Source organism: Nelumbo lutea, chromosome 2, assembly GCF_056320005.1.
Source record: "Nelumbo lutea isolate HS-2025 chromosome 2, American lotus-T2T, whole genome shotgun sequence".
In the NCBI taxonomy this organism is placed as follows: Eukaryota; Viridiplantae; Streptophyta; class Magnoliopsida; order Proteales; family Nelumbonaceae; genus Nelumbo; species Nelumbo lutea.
Window position 1 is genome coordinate 7,650,518 of NC_142685.1, and position 20,761 is coordinate 7,671,278.

General features: G+C 36.7%; 2 protein-coding genes and 1 non-coding gene across 3 annotated transcripts; all 3 read right to left on the reverse strand.

Moving 5' to 3' along the window:
* Positions 1 to 2,238: 2,238 nt before the first annotated feature.
* LOC148868364 (tetraspanin-6-like) lies at positions 2,239 to 4,158 on the reverse strand. Its single transcript, XM_088967996.1, has 3 exons — positions 3,371 to 4,158; positions 2,605 to 2,921; positions 2,239 to 2,430 (listed from the first exon to the last, which is right to left on the reverse strand). Exons 1-3 carry the CDS (start codon positions 3,860 to 3,862, stop codon positions 2,391 to 2,393), a joined length of 849 nt encoding a protein of 282 aa, XP_088824122.1. The 5' UTR covers positions 3,863 to 4,158; the 3' UTR covers positions 2,239 to 2,390.
* Positions 4,159 to 8,842: 4,684 nt separating this feature from the next.
* On the reverse strand, positions 8,843 to 8,914 carry TRNAP-AGG (transfer RNA proline (anticodon AGG)). The gene has a single exon. It is a non-coding gene; the product is annotated as a tRNA-Pro (tRNA).
* A 607-nt stretch (positions 8,915 to 9,521) lies between these two features.
* LOC148868366 (serine carboxypeptidase-like 27) lies at positions 9,522 to 17,050 on the reverse strand. Its single transcript, XM_088972748.1, has 9 exons — positions 15,978 to 17,050; positions 15,764 to 15,859; positions 15,489 to 15,581; positions 15,273 to 15,358; positions 14,913 to 15,173; positions 13,461 to 13,588; positions 13,277 to 13,372; positions 10,154 to 10,259; positions 9,522 to 10,033 (listed from the first exon to the last, which is right to left on the reverse strand). The coding sequence occupies exons 1-9, from the start codon at positions 16,345 to 16,347 to the stop codon at positions 9,893 to 9,895; spliced, it is 1,377 nt and encodes a 458-aa protein (XP_088828874.1). The 5' UTR covers positions 16,348 to 17,050; the 3' UTR covers positions 9,522 to 9,892.
* Positions 17,051 to 20,761: the final 3,711 nt, after the last annotated feature.

Below are 20,761 nucleotides of genomic sequence, written 5' to 3' on the forward strand. Positions count from 1 at the left end.
ATATATAATATAAAATAAAATACTTAATTATTTTAATCCATCTATTATTCTCAACAGACAACAGGGATAATAATAACTACTCAAACCCTGTTTTTAGAAAAATGTCAATACTACCTTAATCCAATCTAATCCGAATCCGATCCATTTTTGTTTTCTCAAACCGGGTTTGAATCGAAACTACAATAACAGCAAGCTTTTCACGTAGGATGACACACTTTATCCCAACTCGAGCCAGGTTTTATCGTATACATCAATCATCATTCCATATATGTATAATTATATGCATACAATATATATATATATATATATATATATATATAATATCTTTATATCAAATTTTAATATGGACTGATTGAATAATTCAAATCCAACCTGAACCTAACCTTGTGTATTCACTGTAGAGTAAGCCCAAATTAAAAGATTGAACTTTACCTTGGGTTTGGTTCATATTCATGCCTTTATGCCCAAATTTTAAGGTTAAACATAAGTTGAGTTTAAAACCGGTCCATCCCGCCTGACACGAACCCCTACCAAGTCATATGGATTTTAGGAATACCGTACTTGTAAAACATGAAACATTTTGTTTTGAGACTTAAAATTATTAATACAAATGCGTGCATATATATAAATTCGAGTTGGGTTGGGCTGCCCAACGTCTTAACCTTAACTCAACCCAAAGTCAAATCCAGTCAATCCCGACACTAACCCGATTGAACCTGACAGTAGAGAATCGAAAATAACTGCTCAAAAGTCCATCTAGGTAACATAGGACAGCTCCCACGGGAAGTCTGAAGATACGCAGAAGTCTCATTGATGCCCCAAATTAGAAATCCAGTCAGCTAGCTGTTTGGTTCCTCTTTCTCCACGTGTGGCTATTTCGAACATGAATTTGATGAGTTGTCTGGCTGTCTCCATGGTGAAATGGCAATCTTTAACTAGAACTTTTGACATCTGGGGAAGGTGGGGTAGCAATCATCTCTAGGTTGTCAACTGCGATCTTGGAATCACTTTCCATGCATCCAAAGTAAAAAGTCCAAACTATTCTGTATTCCTTCTGCGCTGCAATCTCATGGGCTTTTCTTTTCTGGCAGCCCATATTTCAGATTGACCCACCCTTGCATGAATGATACAAGAGTTCATCTGGGTTTTTTATGTTGAAGGAGTATTAGGAGAAAATATCAGCTGGTGCCTGGTGGAAGACAACCATCTTATCACGTAGTCAAGAGTCTCTCAAGCACGGTATCGTAAATTTGTTATATATCTATGGTTGAAAGTTATTTCATTATACCACTGGGATATTCTAAAAACGGATTCTGTGCTTTTTATATCTACATAAAAATTAATATGAATGTAATAGTTAAGTTGGTTTCGATGTTATCTGTATATACATTAATTTACTAATAATATACAATATGTATCTGAGTCCTAATTAGAGTCCAATGATCTGAATATAGCAGATGAAAATAAGCACAGTGTGATCAGACAAACATGCATTCATGACAAGGACACGGGACACCGGCTGTAGAGTGTTGAGCTTACCGCTTGCTGCTTGCAAATGAAATATAGTTTGGTTTTATTATTATTCATCCTTAATCTGGGCGAAGGATCCGAAACCCATGTCAGACCGTTGAAGGTTCTTCCTTTAAAATTTCTCCATCTCTCTCTATCTATATAATATATATAGGATCCAAGCTCGAATCAATTGACAACATATAATAGGGGCGATGAGGATCGAACAATATTCGAGTCAGGTCCCTGAATGTGTTTTATTTAGTTTTGCTTTCCACTTATTTCAACATCATAATTCCAAATCGGATGAATCATGCATGTGCAATAAGTTATTTCATGTACAAATTATATTTCAAAGCATAACCCGTGAAAAAAAATAAAAGAAAAGAAAAAAAGTGAGCTCTCGCTCTAAGTTCTAAAATTCAAGTGATCATGTTATACCTCAATAAGAACCTTCTATATATATTAATTGCGACTTGGCGTGCTCTAGCTGATAATATGTGAGAATTTGAATAATCAAAATAATTTATGTATATCCTTAATGACTAAGAATATTTAAGAAAACTTTTTCTAACCAAGTGGGAAGCGTGGATTGTGGCAATCCACACTGTAGTACTGGTACATTCTCTGCTTTGTTTTAAAGCATCCACCAATTTCATAAAGGTAGATAAAGATAAAGCAAGTTAAAGAATGTTGAAATAAAGCTAATTGCCTAGGAAAAAGAAGAGATAAAGTTAATTAAACCCTTTATTTACAAAAGAGAGAAAAAAAAATCTCTTCAAAACAAAAAACAAAAGAGTTAAAAAAAGATGGCCCAACGTCTAGACTATCAAGACTAGAAGCAGCAAGGATGCAGAAGTGAAAGACACAGAGAACTAGACCTAATAGAGCTGCTCTCTTCTGTCACGCAACCATCTCCACCTGAAAAAAAGAATAAACCAGAGGCATCTCTCAGTCTCGGCACTAAAAAGATCGAAACAACAAAGAATTAATGCAGAGCTGAAAAAAGATGTTTCAACTTTGTGTTTCAAGTAATTAAGGCGATGGCTGAGAGAAGGAATTAGAATTAGGTGGCACGCACGGAAGTCCACTTACCAGTAAAAGTCCCATCTTGGTCGGACTTTGCTCATCCGATTCTCTCCGTAGGGATAGTCAGTTTCGGATCTTCTGCTGTTGCGGAACGCGCAGCATCCGATGGAATAGATACAGATGAGCAAGACAAGCATTACGACATTAAGAACCGACAGTTTATGCCAATCTCTCCTCACTTCTTCCATAACCCCAGCCTTGCATGAGTCGCATTCATAGCAGAGCAAAGTGGCCACATTATTCCATCGATAGCAGTCTGGGTCTTGAGCCAACATGGTAGCTGTGCCATAGTTGCATGACGTCGGGGGCTTGCAGCAGCCAGACTGAATCCAAAATCACAAATAAAGTTGTAAGAAAAAACCTGCTTAATTTTGGTGAATCTCTGCTTATTGGGCAGTAGTAGTTGGGCACATTTCATTCATGTAAAAAACAAAACAAAACAATGGGAGTATTTAAATCATCTTCCTTATTCCTTAGAGTTTTTTGCAATTGAAGAACAAGCAAAAAGATTCTAGGTAACTTTACTATCTTTTTTTTTTTTTTTCTCTCTCTCTTAGAGACTAGAGAGGAAGTATTAATTCAAGAAAAGAATAAAAAAGGGAACCCCTTTACTTGATTAATTCTCAGCCCAACTGGGATTTTTTGCGACTAATAAATTGTCAACAAAAAAAAGCAAAAAGAGGAAAGAGAAAAAAATAAAAGAAATAGCTAGGTGAAGCAGAAAACGTACAGCAGGAGAAGAGAAGATAGAAGGAGGAGAGGATCGATGAACCTGTATGGGAGAGAGGTCCCTCTCTAGATAATCAAGAGGCGTCCAAAAGGCGAGCTTGGAGCAGGTCTTGGAACCCAAGATACAAGTCCTGATGGTGGTCCAGTAATGAGGATCCTTAACTCGGTTTCTCAACCAGGGTGAGTAGTCCTGGAGCCTATATTCTTTGTAAACCCGACCGGGCACCTGCACCCCTCCACCCTGGCTGGTGACGACGAAACCGAAGATGGTGAAGGAGAGTAAGGTGGCGATGAGAACCAGCATCACCACCAGGTACACCCACAGAGCCCAAGCCACGTTGAAGCAAGCCCCTATAAAGCCGGTCAGAGAGACGATGAGGACCACAAACCCGATAACCAGAAGCGGCGTCTGTAAGAACCCTTCGCAGCTGGTGCTATTTCTTGCCATCCACAGCCCTCCACCTATGATGGGTATGGAAGCCAAAAGCGTGAACAGGTTCAAGAAACCGATCACTGTATTACTGAACCGATACATCTCTTCCCTCTTTCTTTTGAGTTTTGTCTTCCTCCTTACACTAACAACAAGTACTTATATTCTCTTCTTCGATCGCCTATCTATCTTTTTCTTCTTAAAGGCTAAAGTTCTCCGGCTCTCTCTCTCTCTCTCTAAATGAAGGGCAGTGCTTGCTGCTAGCCTGCTGCTTCTTTTCCTTATTGAAGACCTCGCTCAATTATTCTAAATTGTATGGAACCTTTCTTTAGTCGACAGTCGCGACTGGCCGACTGCTGCTTTCCCTTCATTCATTCATCCACATACATTTAATTTTATATGCCGATAAGTGGGAATCATCAGTAATTTCATAAATTGCAATTTGCAACGTAGGAGATGTCAGAATGGACTAACAAGAAAGATGCAATTACCAAATGGCCCTTCCATCATTGTTCGGGACTTTGGGTTACGTTTGGCAGTAGTCACAAATTTGCTCTCTAGCTACTTTTATTGTTTGGGTAGGTTAGATCAGTGTTGTAATAAGACTCAGATCGGAGTACCGGACCTGATGGTTGGACCGTGAAAACCAGGAACTGGTGGCCTTTCTGAGTTTCGGTTAATATGATGGTTTTCACGATCGAGTTAAATGGATTAACCAGAGAAACCATGATCGATGGGGAATTCCAATTTGTAATCCAGTTCAACATTGGGTTAGATACAGGAAAAGCAACTGTTTTAACGTTTTACTTTAAGTGGACACGGGCTTAAAGATCCTTGAGTTATAACTGGTCTAGACCACAGAAGGCTTAAAAGGGTGGGATTCAGTTGGAGTTCCAAATGCAGATGGGGGTTTTGGATAAATTTAAATCCGAGTTGGTCAGTGGAGGAAATTGAAGCATAGTTGAGACTCGGGACAACTACACTAGGTATCAAATCAGCGGCGTCGTTCATAAATGAAGTTTGGAGTAGGACGTATGTGTAAGAATTAGAATGAGTGGTTGAATTGGTACATGATGAAGAATTAGAATTAGAATATGTGGACCTTTAATATTTATTTCCCCAATAGAATGGATTTGCATCTGTTAGGTTACTGAACCGAACAACCCTGGAAACCCTAATCTCCTAAATATGGGGCAACCAAAGTAGTGGGACACTTTGGTAAAAGAAGTGAGAATGGTGGGTACTCGGTGTGAAACAAAAGCAAGTTGCTTCTGGGGCTTCTGATTTGGTAGAGACTAGAGAGATATGTTATTTTCTTGGAAGGGGAAGTATAAGGAGGAGAATTTTTTTTCTTATCTCAAATTAATCTAACCTCTTTTAATTTCTTCAAAGTTGATGGCTTTGTTCAAGCTCGTGGTTTAATGTTGCAGCCCTGCAGGCGGATCCACTGAATTGTTTATTGAGCTCTTCCGGTATTATTCCTTTTCTGGCAGCATAGATATTGCCTTTTCCATCATCCATCCTTTTTTATTTATCACTTCTTCCCTTTTAACCCGTGTGTGTATTATTAAAAACTATATATGTAAAACAAATGGTAAATTACATATAGGCACATGTACTTTCCGGTAGTCACAAATAGATATCTTGAACTTTCAATTGCAATACTTGAATATTTTGAACTCTCAAAAATAGATATTTGGGACCATCTATTAGTGTGAGTGTGGTGGTAAGGTTACGTACGGGATCTCCTTGAAGGACGAATGAAGGCTAAAGGCTCCAATTGATAGAATGATATCCTCATTATGAATTAGACCTCTATTTATGGGAGAGATCCCAAGGTCCCGAAAGCAAGGAGCTAAAAAGGGTTTGATTCCCACTAAGAAATGGAATATTTAATTCAGTGTCAGTTATCAAGGAACACCGTTAGGGTTTCTCTATGTGTCTTATGAGATATCTCAAGGACAATGTTTCCTTTCTTCTGATGATTCTCATAATACATATATACTACTTTCTTTTGCGAGTCTCTTAGTCTTATGCCTAGACTTACTAGGCATTCTATCACACACAACATTGGTGAATCATATGTTTCTTTGCTCATCTCTGACCTGCAGTGAACGTGAGTTTATCGCAGTTTTGCTATGGCTTTGAGCTCATTGCTAGGGATCGCAATTTTCCCCATTTCCCCAATCCTCGTGGGGATCCACTATGAATCGGGTGAGGATGGGGATGACTTTCCCCCTCTAGGGACGAGGATGGGGAAATTTTCATCCCCGTTTGCAGGGACGAGGCCAGGATGGGGAGAACACTCCCTGCCTTGCAAGGACCCCAATCCCCACCCCATGGGATTCCCACTAATATATATGTACATATGTATGCATACGTTATATATGTATATATGTACATATACATCTATACATTAATATTTTTAAAAATATGGTTGAATATGTTTGAATTTTTTTCTAATAGGATTGTCAATATTAATTATTTTTACTTTTATTTTTATTTTTTAAATAAAATAAAAAACAAAAACAAATGGTTAACAATATAAAAAATCACAAGGAATGGGGATCCCCTCGGGGATGGGGATAACCTTGTCCCCATTAGCCGAACAGGGATAGGGATGGGGATGGGAAGAGGCTCCCCGTCCCCACCTCGCCCCGTTGCCTTTCCTACTCATCGCAAACTCGTGATGGCTCTGAGCTCATCGCAAGTATGGATCTGAGATCATCACAGCCTCACAATGGCTTTATGCTCATCACAAGCTCACAGTGGCACTGAGTTTGTCTTTGGTATTGCGGCTTTGGGTCTATTGTAGGCCTAAGGTGGCCTTGAACTCATCGTAAGCTTGTGCAAGCTCAAAGTTCATTGTTGGTTTGTGTTGAGTCCTGAACTCGTCACAGGTGCCTTTGCGCATTGGTTTAGCACCTCTGTGCTACCATGATTGTGGTGATCAACATGTACCTATTAGTATTCTATCAGTTAAACATTACATCATGTAAAAAATACCCTTCTTATGTATTTTTGTGATAATTCTAAGGAGTAAAATCATCACCTTTAACTCATGGAATACTAAGGAATGAACCCCAAGTGTCTATTTTTTAAAGTTCAGGGTACTCACGTGTTGCAATTAAAAGTTTAGAATACCTATATGTCATTATCCCTAAAGTACTGGATACCTATTTGTAATTTATGCATAGGATACAGTTTTACTTGTATATAAGTATGATCAGTATCTATATATTATATATAATAAAATTGGATGTGCTATGTCAACACATCTCTCCTTTGAGAGAAGCTATTTACCTATTTTTAGGGGTGTAAGTTGGGCGGGTTGGGCCAGGTTTATGATCAACCCAGGCCTGGCCCTAAAATTTGGATTTAAGGCCCGAGCCCAAGGTTAGGCCTGATTTTTCCAACCTGCACAATAATTTGATGAACTCGGGTTGGGCTCAGGTTGGTCAATGAACCCACTCTAAAATTATACATATATATGTATTTATGCAAATATGCATACATATATTTATGTATATATGCAAAATATGTATGTAAATAGATGAATATGTATACAAATGTATATATATATATATATATATATATATATATATATACATATACATATGTGTGTAGTTGGGCTAGGTTCAGGCTACCTAAGGGCTAGGCCTAGGCCTGAGCCAAAAAAATAGAAAAGCCTGATTTCTTGGGCTCGAGCCCAACCCAAGGACCGAAAATCCAAGCCCAGCCTGTGTAAAATTTCGGGTTGGGCCAGTTCGGGCTTAGGTTGGGCCCGCCTAAGTTACACCCCTACCTATTTTCTCCATTTTTTTTGCATTTTTCTATTTTCTTTTATTTTAAAAATATAAAAAAGTAATCATTGCTTATCTTGATTAGATCAATAAAGTTGCACACTATTAGAGAGAGAGAGAGAGAGAGAGAGAGAGAGAGATTTGGGTTTTCCAAGGCCTCTTATTTTAAAGCATGTTATTATTACATTTAAGAGAGAGAGAGAGATAAGTAATAATATAAATCAAATAATATAAATAAGTTGAGGTTAAACAATCAAAAAATTATTAATTTAAAAATCCACTAAACTTTCACTTAAAATTAATATTCACAAAACTTAGTTAATATTAAAAATGTGTTTCAATTCCACTTAAAAATAAAACTTAATAAACACTAATAAAAATAAGAAATTTAAATATAAAAATATAAATTGATAATTTTAATAATATTATTAGATAACTTTATATTAATGTATTTTTAATTAATTATTTATTTTTATGAGTTGAGACCGTTATTGTGCATAATGAACTCATTAAAAATGATAAAAATTAATGAAAGTTTAAAATATAGAACCCATTTTATTAACAATATTTTATTACAAAAATTACTCATATGCAAAAATTACTGAATAATAATGAAAAAATTACCAACAATTAATTAAAAATCTGAAAAATTCGGAAAAACCTAAAGTAATTAAAATACTGAAAGTAATTAAAAAAAATATTGAAAGTTAATAGTATTTTATGTTAATAAGGGTATTTATTAAAAATAATTAAAAAGTACAATTAATAGGATTTTATTATTAAAAAAATACCAAAATGTATTAAAAAAACTAACCAAGTGATTATTTTAAACAACATTGCATTCTTTCCTTAGTTATAAGTATTGTTTATTTTACTTTAGTTGATAAATCTAGGAATGGCAATGGGGCGAGGATCATATTCCCCGTTCCCAACCCTGATTATGAAATTAACCTTTGCCCTCATCCCCGTTCCTCGTCGGTGGTAAAATTTGTCCTCCATCCCCAATCCCCAAATTTTTTTAGATAACAATATATTATTTGAAAAATAAATTTACTTAAAATAAATAAAAAATAATTATTATAAATATTTTTTAAATATGTTTTGATATATATATAATATAAATAATATATATATATATATATATAGGGTCAAGGCGGGGTAGGGACCTCAATCCAAAACTGCCCACCTGACCGGTTCCCGGTTTTTCAGTCTGGTTTTGAAAACCATGGTATTTAGGGTACTGTGGACAGAATAAATTGAAAAGAGAAAAAAAAAATATGACGGGGCATTCCGAGAATTGAACTCGGGACCTCTCGCACCCTAAGCGAGAATCATACCACTAGACCAAATGCCCGTTTTGCTAAATTGGCTTTTGTTTATATTTTATTATATAATTCATCACAAAGCAATATTATTCCTAATTCTTATTTTCTGGAGGGCGAAGTACCGAAGTATAGGCTATTCGACCCTTTGTTTGGTCGTGACGTGATTGCCACACAAGGCACCAATGGATGCTAGCAATTTCTCAATCAACGTCTCGGTTTACAAAGAGAGGATATATACAGAGTTTATAACATCATGGATGAGAATCATGGGATGATGGGATGAGGAATAAAACATTTACAATTGCGTTACTTTCTTTCCTACTTCATCATCCTTCTCGGTTTAGGGATTTTTGGTGCATTTTGGTTTCGGATGATTTTTCAGGAACCCGAAAATAAGAAAGAAACAGAAAGTTGAGGGGGAGTTCTAAAGGATTTAAGGTCTGTTTCTCTCTTATTTTTCATCAAACCCTTTAAGGTCCGCAGCACTCGGCACAATTGAACAAATGGGGTTTGAGGGGAAGGTGGGGATCCTTGAGTTGGTGGTTCTGCACTTTCATCTCACGGAGATGCTTTCTTGTATAAATATTCAACATCAAAATGAAATTAAGCAATATGCATTTCAATGAAGCAGAGGCCTTGTAAAGAATCAATTTCATTAATATGTAGTATGACATTAACTAACCTCCAATGCTTCTCATGGTTGTGCCTTCTAACAATTTCTAATCATGGCAAAGCCTTGAGCAGTTCAAAATTTGTTCAGAGTGGACTATATTGGCTGAAAATTTTACATATGTATAGAATCATTAAACTACAAAGATAGTGGAAACCATGCGATTAAAGGAGATCAGAATCCTTGCATGAACGTAATGCTATCACCATGCATGAACTGGGTGTGCAGGTCCTTTATATCCTTTTATTTCTTTCTTCTGGAGCCCCCACTCGTTAACTCTTCTATAAATCAATCTTCCTTATTGTTGGGGGAACACGTACCAATCAGATTGAATGCGTCAGCTAGGCATTGGCTTATTCTCTAAGAAAGATTTAAATAATATAAAAGCTTCTCGAGGACGATGAAGTGGAACCTCATGCCCTGCACCTGTTACTGTCACAAAGGTCAGGCCTTTGTACACTTGGCTCCACCCACCAACCTACATCACACAGGACAGATATAAATACCATGACAAAAAAATGAAGGGACTGTAAGATGGGTGTAATGTAGCATCCCATATAAAAATGGAGATCCTGAGATTGCAGATTACAAGACTAACCTTTCCATTGTCATACCAGGGATACCAATTGATAACTGTTGGTAGTTTTAGAGCATCAATAGAGTATCTAGTTGCAGTCACAGGCACCACTGCATCGGTGTCTCCACTGCAGGATGTGTATAATCACGAGCCACAATCAGATACAGGAAGCATAAGAAATCCAAGAAATTAGGCAGCTGAGATTCTCTCCTGATATACTGGCCAACTATAAGAATTCCATGTTTCTACATTGTTTTTTTAGGGTTTTGTCATTTGGGCTTCATGCCAAAACAAAGTGAATAATGGGGAAAATCTTGCACCATACTGTCCACAACATGATTGAGACTCAATGTCATCAAAATTAGTCTTAAAATGTTGCTAAAAACAAAATTTACCAAATATGGATTCAGTACCTGTAAAAGCATTATAATGTGAAAACAATACTAAAAATAATGCCCATCAAAACGTCACTCAATCCATCAAAAAATGGCAGGTAAGGGGAAATCTTGAAAAAAAAAGGCATTGAATCCTGAAACTGTCAAGTAATTGAGTGAAATTCTCTAAGAAATTGAAGTCATGTGTTGCAGGGAAGTTTGAGCCGTGGAGCCAAAACCAATATTATAGTGATCAGACCAGATTATACTAATTCTTTTTTCAGGAATGAAGTCAAAATTTTCCCATTTGAGTTGGGGCTTGTTTTCTACAAGTTTCAAGCAATCCTCATCCATCCACTTCAATTTAAGGTTGTTGGTCCCTTGAGGGGAAGCATGGAGTTGCATTTAAAGACATTCTGAGCCTAAATCTGGAACATAAAATACAATCAACAATTCTTCTCATAAATCAAAGCACAAGGTGGATTATTTGGTTTGGAATTTTATTTACCCCCTCCCGAAAATCTTTGTGCATTAGAACTTCCGAAAAATCGATTGTTACATTAGTAAGGTAAACCCAACCTTAAATGTCTGATTTAACTCTAATGTATGCACTGCTGAATGTGCTAAACCTGTATATCTGCTCTACATTTGGTTGGAGTAGACATGCATATCTAACAGGATGTGGGTCTTGTGGCTCTTGGGAGAAGATTGTTTGGACCTATGTCAAATACAAAATAATGTGTATCACAGTTTACCTTCTCTCCAGTGAAGTTCGTGCTTAAAGCAATGCATTTATCAATGCCAGTCGCTATAGTTCCAAATGGACAAGAACCCTATTGTTTTGCACTCACCAAGAAGTCACTTGTACACTATAGGCACCCTCATGATACATGAACCCTCTCCACATAGATGGGTGAACAACCAATCAACCTGGATGTCATTATATTTGTCTTTTCTATCTCTACATTGTAATGGTAAATAACTAAAAGAAAGGAAGATGCAGTGAAAAAATGTAATAGAATTTGCCAATTCCTTACAAATAATCTTTTCTGCATATTGAGAAAATTAACATCATTTGATAATAGTTTTCCGAGCATCAATTAGTGTAACACAGTTCATGCTAAAAGTTCTTACTCACCAATAAAATTATCAACCAGTCTCAACATCAACCAGTCTCAATTATCAACATCACCAATAAAATTCAGATGAGTTAGATGCAAAACTTACTCTGCTCCAACAGCATACATGGTATTTTTGCACAAAGAAAAAGAACAATTGTCTTTTCTGATGTGGCAGTTGTTTTTGTTTTATGAAGCAATATGATACATATTAGCCAACACCCTCAAAATTAAACAGGATAAGAAAGGTACAGTAACCAAGGAGATTGTGGTCCACACATCCACCCAAAGCCTTTAAATCTTTTACCGGTTACCACATGTTTGGGAGTGTGTTAATATGCTCATTTATTTATGATGGGGTTTCTGCATTGAACTGGTAAAATGTGCAGAATGATTTTTTCCTCCCCTTCCTGCATGCTGGTGAATTTTTCAGAGATGCCAGAAATGAAAGAGACAGAGATGATGTGTATTGAACATATTGGAGTTTTATCCAAAAATTTGACTGTGGGGCTAACCACTTCTGGGAAAACGAAGTTTGCCATTCTTCAGTAAGATTACTATCCTGAGTTAATACAGTCATCACCCCTTTTAGGGAAGGTGGCACCTTGTGGGAAAAAAAGTTGGTGCATGATCATTCTCCAAAGGTTGAACTTTGAACCACTGGAGATGAACTAATTTTACCTATTCAGATGATGGGAGACAATTTGGGCCCTACAATAGATTTAAGTATGATTTGTATAAACCACAAACAGTATACCTGCATAATTTGAAACAAAATAAAGGAAAGAGACCAAGGTTTATTACTAAAAGTTATGCTAAGTTTAAGGTGTGTGAACTTCTGACATATGAGAATGACATTGTCACATGGATCAAGTGTGAGCTATCAATATTTATCAAGCATAATCAAAGTATCAAGGAGACCGTGAATTGTTAGAACTACCATCTTTTTCTTCCCAATTAAAAAAAAATATCCGATTGATAGCAAGTTACATTTTTTTTTGAAGTTCAAAAGTGGACCATGCAATGCATGATGTTTTAACAATGTTGATATGAGAAACAATGTCTATTCCAGTATTCATCTCTACACATATATAAACAGCTTGATTTTTCAGATTATTGGTATTTGTACCTATAAACCATTGAACTTGGTAAGGTAAGTATCAAATCACACCTCTTCTGTTTATCAGAATCATATATGATTCATGAAAACATAATATTTAAACATACCATGCTGCTTATTTCACAAGTGCCAGTCCAGATCTGGTAAGCACACTCAGTGAGCACTGAGCACACTGAGTAAGCACACAATAAGAGTGTGTCAAACCTGTCCCACTAGTGTGCCACCCAATCCACCTTTGTGACGACTTAAGCACACTTGCAGGGTTGGTGTCACACACTGATCATGTGCTTACTCAGTGTACTCACCAAGTGTGCCTACAAAATCTAGGCTCCACATGCACATCGACCAGCAGTTTTAGAAAAGCCAATATCTACACAAATATAGCTAACTCATATTCAGAGTTATAAAAATAAAGCAATTTTTTAAACAAAAGTTACGCAATCAGGTGATGTAATGGGAAAATAAATAACACCTTATCAGTTACAAGATATCATTTAAAAAGTAATTGAAAAAAGGGGGTTAAAAAATGCACCTGAATACCCAAATTCGGAGGCCAGCTGCAATAAGCTCTTGATAAATAGGAAGCATTGATAATGGAGAATCTGCCCAATAGTCCCCAACAATGTCACTGCAACAAAGACTCAATCAACTGTTTTATCACAAACTATTTTGCAAAAAAAAAAAGAATCCAGTCAACTTCTAAAATGAGACTGTACCTGCATGTTTTCCACGGATAGGAAATGCCAGTTACATTGGCATGTAGTGATTTTTGCACTTCTGGTTGATTAAAGTACATTGTAGAGTACCTTTCAGTGCAGGGATCGTATGCTCTGGTCATCCAAGGCTGAGATTGAACAAAACAGTGTTAATGTAGCCAAGAAACCACTAAGGAGTTTCTAACAGATGAAACCAAATAAAGAATTTTTAACTCCAATGGTGAAAAAAATATATATATGATCATCCCCCCAAGAGGGAAAAATATTGATTATTGGCATGCAATTCAAAGGGGAAGGACAATCAATATGACCTTTGGCCACCTATATCCAAGTAAAAAATGGACAGGATAACTGCTTCAGAGAAGGGTACATCTATGCCTGGATGATCCAGACCAAAAGCATGAAGTTTCTTTACTTCTTTTCCAACTATTCTTGGCATAAAGTAGACACGTTGCTTTCAATGACAGACATCCTTCCAAGAGCTCAACGTCTATCAAATATGTCTCTACAACGCAGATGTATAAAGTAAATACCCTCCTCTCCTTACCCCTTCTGCAAGTCCTGATCTGCTGACCACAACACATTGCCGGACACGTTTATTCAGCTGCACATCTGGAATATTGGTGATATAAAATACAAGAGAATTTCCCAACGTGCAGCTGGATGAACATGGCCAGCAATGTTTTGTGGTCAGTAGATTCAAACTCTGTTTCTTTACCACCACCTGAAAAGTTGAGTGGGATAAATTTATTGACAAAATAATTGGTTTGCACCTCCTGATCAAAGCCTAAACCAGTTTGTTGGTGTCTAGTCTTACACTACCAGGGAATATTTGTGGCAAAGTGTTACCATGGTTTGGGTGAGCTACAGGCATACTACTTTTTCTTGGAGATTGATAGTAGTCTCTTGACTCTCTCCCTATGAGCTATAGGGAAGGTGGCATGCCATATCAGCAGTAAATCACTAAAAAGAATCATTTGAAAGGAAGACTATCTATGTAGGTCAGGTCTGTCAAAATAAAGAAAGATGAGATGAAAGAAAATTTGCATTGCATGTCAACCCTTGCTTCTCTAAAGGTAGAAGTCAGCACAAGGGGATGGGACTTGCACAAGTTACACTCAAGAAACTAAAGGGTTTAAAAAATTTGTGCTTGTCTGTAAGTTTAAAGGTCCTGTACGGATAATTGCAGGCTACACTAAGAAATGGTGGCCAGCAAATAAACTGTCCAAGGAGAACCATGAATTAAGATATTCCGGTGAGAGATGATGTTGGCACAGGATTACTTCGGTTATGAAGAAACCCGTGTTACAGTAATGGCACAGAAAACAGCAACAATGTGTAGTTAAATGCAAGACATTCTTGGTTTAGATATCATAATGGTCATGAAGTAAATGCAGATAATGCTTAGACGAAGCCTTCAAGTAAATTACAGAAGTACGTGAGGGGGCTTACATAATGGCCCCTTAAGTTGTGCCTGAGAGATGCTGTGTTATTGCAAGGACGTGTAAATATGCTGTAAGGATCAATATCTCCGTCCTCTTTATCTGCAGCATCAAGAGCCTTGATGCATGCAACAGAAGGATGCTGTGATGATCCAAACTCACATGCAACTCTTAGATTTCGATAAGTAGCATCAGAAATCAAACCATGGGTCCACCAATACTCGAAAGTGCCCACATAATCGTGGTAATCATCAGTAACAGCATTTCCCACCTGAAAAGGCAGAAAGGAAACCAGCAAGCGCATAAATGTTTAACTGCAGTTAAGTACCAAAAGCCTAAGACATATCATGGAAAATTCTCACTGGCTTACCAAGAAACCTTTGAAATTAATAAAAGGATTCTGAATTCCCTTGTTTTTCTCGTAAACGAGTTTAGACAATTGAGGAACATAGTGACCTGAAACACGTAGAACAAAAGCAGCTCACTCTGCTACTCAAGGGATGAGTTTCAGGGACACCAAAACAAGAATTCATTAACTAATTAATCGATTTAAAAGGAGGTAAAAGATTTGAAATAATTATCAGACCTGCATAACTTTCTCCAGCAATGTAGAAGTCTCGGTGCTTATACTGGGGAAACCTTTCGATCCAATTGACAAGGAAAGCATATGCATCTTCAGCTGCAGATTCGACAAACAGAAATCCCAAAATTATCTAGAGATGCCCAAAAAGTAATTAACTTATCCTCCAAAATCCCAAAATTTGCAAAGGCCAATAACAGAAAAAGGTTCAAATTCAAACAGAAACAGAGAGAACTGAAAAGATATGCAGCACGAAGTAAAATGTATATTTATAAAAGCACCTGTTCTCTGGTCACCGGCAGTGTACAAGTCAGACGAAGTATTCGAATACGAGAAACCAACTCCTGCTGGAGATTCTAGGAAAAGCAGATTTGCCACTGTAAAAGAAAATTAAAGATAAAATAACTTGGATTGGAAAAGGCATCAAACGCGGCGGGAATGATCTCCCCGAAAGTTTTAACGAAAGAAGATGAGACAGTCTCAAATTTGACTTACAATTGTTCCAAGCGTAGGGGTTGAGGAAAAGGGTCTTTCCGTCCGAACGGATATGAAAAGGTCCGATCTCTTCGGCGGCTCCATAGGCCACCGATGAACACCCAGGCCCTCCATTGAGCCACAACACTAGTGGTCTCGACTCGGGCCGACGACTCGCCGGTGCCTCGACTAACCAGTAAAACAAGGCCCGGCCTGCCTGTTGATTAACTGTGACGTATCCTGAGTACTGAGAGAACCCAACATTGTTCGGCTGTCCCGGCAACTGGATGATCCTGTCTCTCTCTTGGTCTTGAAGTGGAGAAGAAAAACAAAAACAGGAATCCAGTAAAAGAAATGCAAAACCCAAAACAGGTAACAGAGAAAAATCCATAATCAATTAAACAATCGAAAGATAAGCAAAAGCCCAGAAACCCAGATCCCAAAACTTTTCTGTGTTTCTATAAATAACTTTTATTTACAGAGTCCAAGAAGATGGAACTTGCTGCAAGTAGTGCCTGTGTTTTCATCATAAATGAACGGAAGGGAAGAAAGAGAGGGATCAGACGGATGGGATGGGACTGGAGGATCAGTAAAGGACGGAAACTGAAGTTGCTCTTTGGTTGATATTTAACGCACATTAATCATACAGGGGCTGATACGCAGTCGGTGTGATGAGTTGTGATTGAGACCAGTAGCGCGAAGCATAATTCGTGTTCTTTTGTTGTGTGTTCCTCATTTTCTTATATTTATTAAAGTTTTTATCTGTTTTGGTAGTCGCTTTGAGATCGGCTTCAGTTCGAACAGAATTTACCACCTTACATTGGGAATATCTCCGTAGAGAATGCACTTGACTGAATCCGGTTTCAGTCGGTTTAGAGAGAGAATTGACTAGGTGATATAAAAAGGAAGGAAGAAGCACATGGGGTTGGGGTTTCAATCGCCATTGATTGCGTTTATTGCAGTAAAAGATAAGCTGGAGCCTGGAGCATGCATATGCAAAACAAAACACAAGCAAGCATTGCCTTTTTATTACAGATTTTTAAAAGAAGAAAGAAAATCGAGTTTTCAATAAGTCTAAACCGCTTAAAATCTTCATAATATTAGTCCAAGTAGTCAAACTCAATTCAACTGAGATACCAAAAAAGAAAGCTTTTAAGTTTTAACTGGAGTACTACTTTGACAACAATGAACTCCCCTGTCTGGTACCACAGTTCCTACTCACCTGGTTTAACCCCACGGGTTGGACCAATTTCCAAGGGATTATTAAGATTTCTCTCTCCGTGGTAGAGCCGGTTTTGTGGTGGTGGACGAGTTCCGACTTCCGAGTTGGGTAATGGGGTGGGTCATGGTTGTCCCCAGCATGTCTCTCTCTCAGCTTTCACTTTTCCTTTCAAAAGAAAAAGCCTTTCTTTCCAATGGGAATATTCAATATTCAATCCGGTCGTTTGGTAAGAGCTGAAGTGGCTCAACTCAATAACAACTATTATTACTTTGTCTTTTACTCGATATATCACTTGTGACAAGTGACAACCCTCCATTTTTTACTTTTCCCAGTGCCGACATGCTACCAACAAGGCAGTGTAGGATGATCAAACATAAATTTTGACACCTGACATTTAAAATACCCGACCGGGCTGGGCCCATGCTTATATTTTTAGGCCCATAATGCGGGTCGGGCCAGGCCTGGGCCAAACCTAAGCCCATTGTTATTAAGGCAAAGCCCGGCCCAGCCAATGATCACCCCTATCATCTTATCTTTTGAAAATTACTAGTAGAATGGTTTAAACCAGTGAACGATTAACCATAACTAATATAGAACTTACCAAGTTGGCTGTAGTCACTAGGGTGATTCTTGAGTGGTTGTGTTAGCATCAATTTGTTTGATTATTGAAGTTTTGACCCAAAACAAAACTAAACTTCAATTTCTTTAATTCTAATTAAAATTAAGAAAATAAAACTGACTAATGATTCCACTTGATATATTATAATGTAAATGTGCATATATAAAAGAATGCAAAAAGTGTAAACGGGTACCATAATTGATGCATCTGTATTTAGTTTGTGCCTGTTGTATATGCATAAGGAGGCAAATAAATTAACAAAAGCTTAACAAACCACCACGTGTAGTAAAAGATCATGCTTGCCATATTCATGGGTAATTCCAATAAGAGCAATTCCTCCACAATAACTTGTATGAACCATGTGAATGCTCAAAACAAAACACTTATGTGATATGTTTCAAAGCAAAAATAGTAAACAAAAGAAAAAGAAACTTCAATGTATTTTTATAGATCAAACAAAACCTTGAATGAAATTAATTTAACTTGATACATAGTTCAATTAATAGAATTATGTTCAAATAAAGAAATCAACCTTGAAGCATTGAAATTGATCTTTCCTACATCTCCTTTCCAATCAATGTGACCATAAAAACTACTAATTATTTCAATAATACTATCAATTGAAAAGAGAAAATTATTGATCCTGCAACTCACACATGCAATAAGCACTCTAAAAAATTCTCCTTTTAAGAAATCACCCGTTTACCAAGACTAAATAATCTAATTTTTAAGTTAATTAACTAAGTAATTTATATTTCAGAATAAATATTATTTCATTCAGTTAACAACTAAAACCATTGTTTTGAAAAATCAACTTGGAGGCTGAATAGTTTTTGCCTCTAGGTCATGGGTCAATGGTTCAAATGTCCGGGTTGGACAAATCAAACTATGACACATCTTTCATCTTTATATATAATACGATATAATATAATTACATTTTTTGTGTGTATTTATATCATTTTAGGTTCAATTTGTACATTTTTATTTTAGTTTTAATTTTTATAAATATAAAAATATGAATTAAAATTTGAAATTTGATATCACAAAATGAGTTATTTTTTTGTATAGTGGGGGTTGCAAAGATTATGAAAAGTAATCTTCTAGAAGTTTTCAATACATTGTATATTGTAACCCATGACTCAATGACTAGATCAAAGGGTCAATGGTTCAACCACCTAGGTAGAATGGTTTTTGACAAAATAATAGATTCTAGGAAACCCAAAATTAGAAAATAGGGTTGAGTGATGGTTCGAATAGTTTAACCGTTTGAGTCAACGAAGAATTGAATACATTGAATAAAAAATCATAAAAATTATAACCCATTTTATGTTTTCATTTAAATCAATTTAAACCCTATTTAAAAATAGAGAAAATTATAAAAACCTCTTTGGGTTTTCTAACAAACCTATGAACTTCCCCTACATATGTTCTGACCTTTACAAAAACCTTTCATATTGCTTTGAAAAAAGCTACAGATATTTTCATTTTGTTAGCATTCGTTCTTAAATACCAAATTTACCCTTAATCAACTTTATTCATAAATAAATACAAACCAAAAGATATGTTGGTAAACAAATATTTTTAAATAGGAATAATACAAAAATGATTACAAATTATAAAAAAAAACAAAAAATGACATGAAGATACAAAAAAAAATACAAATTTATCTAGAGCATTGTAAATTACCCACTCTCACTAAAGTGAGACTTAAAATTTGTGCTAGACATAAATAACCCCCTAAAAAAGCTTGAGTTAGACTTAAATTAACACCTTTAATTGGAAATGCCATAAAGCTGCTTTTCTCGATTTTTCATTTCTTCTAAATAAAACCACGCGTCCCAAACAGTACAATCTAATTTAGTATTCTCCTAAACAAAATCCTCCAGTAGTCAATCTCTTCTCACAACGTTTCACTTCAAATTCTAATCAGCTTTGCTTAAAGCCTTAAAATACAGATCCCAATTACCTAAAAGTCAGATTATTGTCCAATTCTCAAGCGGTTAAGCACTCCACAGGTTGGATATTGGGTTGGGGCATGATGTTTTTAATTTTATTAGTAGACCGACCTGAGCTGAGCCAAGTCAATTGACAGCTGGTTTAAATAGTCAATGGAAATCCGTCCTGGCGGGTAGGGCTATTTAAGAGAAAAAAAAAAATATTATCAGAGTTGGAATCGGACTGCAATTTCCAACCTCATGGGCCAAGAAATAGAATTGATGTCGGAGACACACATTATCGACGCATTAATGTTTCGGCTGCAATCTTCAATTGGTGCATTAATTTGAACTTTGAAAACCAGCTGTCGATTCATTGGGCCTGCTTTCAAGCTTCACCTGCCGGCAGACGATCGGCAGATCAATGTGACTTCATGCATGCATTTCTCTGTGATCAGCAAGTTAGTCCAGTCCAGTCCATGTATTCACTCTAGTGCCAAACTAGTCTGGCCGGTCACAGTCTAGACCAATTCTACAGGCTATAGATGGAGTTAATTAATACATAAAGATTAACAAGGCCAAAACAAATTGGCATGGGGTTTGGAGTTTTGTGGAAGTCCAACCAACAAGGCAATAATCATTCCACAAAGTTTTATTCCCTTCGGGTTTGGAGTTTGGACCCATAAAAGTAAAACGTCCCACCAAAAACGCCAATGGATTACGGATCCGGTGCTTAAAATCTACCCATGCATCATATTAGTGATAACAATGTCACTTCAGGTTCAGAAGGAAATATGCCCTTACTATACTACTGTTGAATTGGAACTTCCACTCTCTAGATCGTGGGTCGAGTGAATTGAGTCTGAATATCTGAGGCCTCAGCACTGTGAGAGTCATGGCTCCTATATTCTGATACAAGGGTTTTTTGAACAAATAAACTCATACGCCAATAAAATCTTAACCTTGCAATTGATTGTATTCTATTGGCCTCTTGATTAAAAAGCCTCAATCCAACAGTTCAGCATTAATT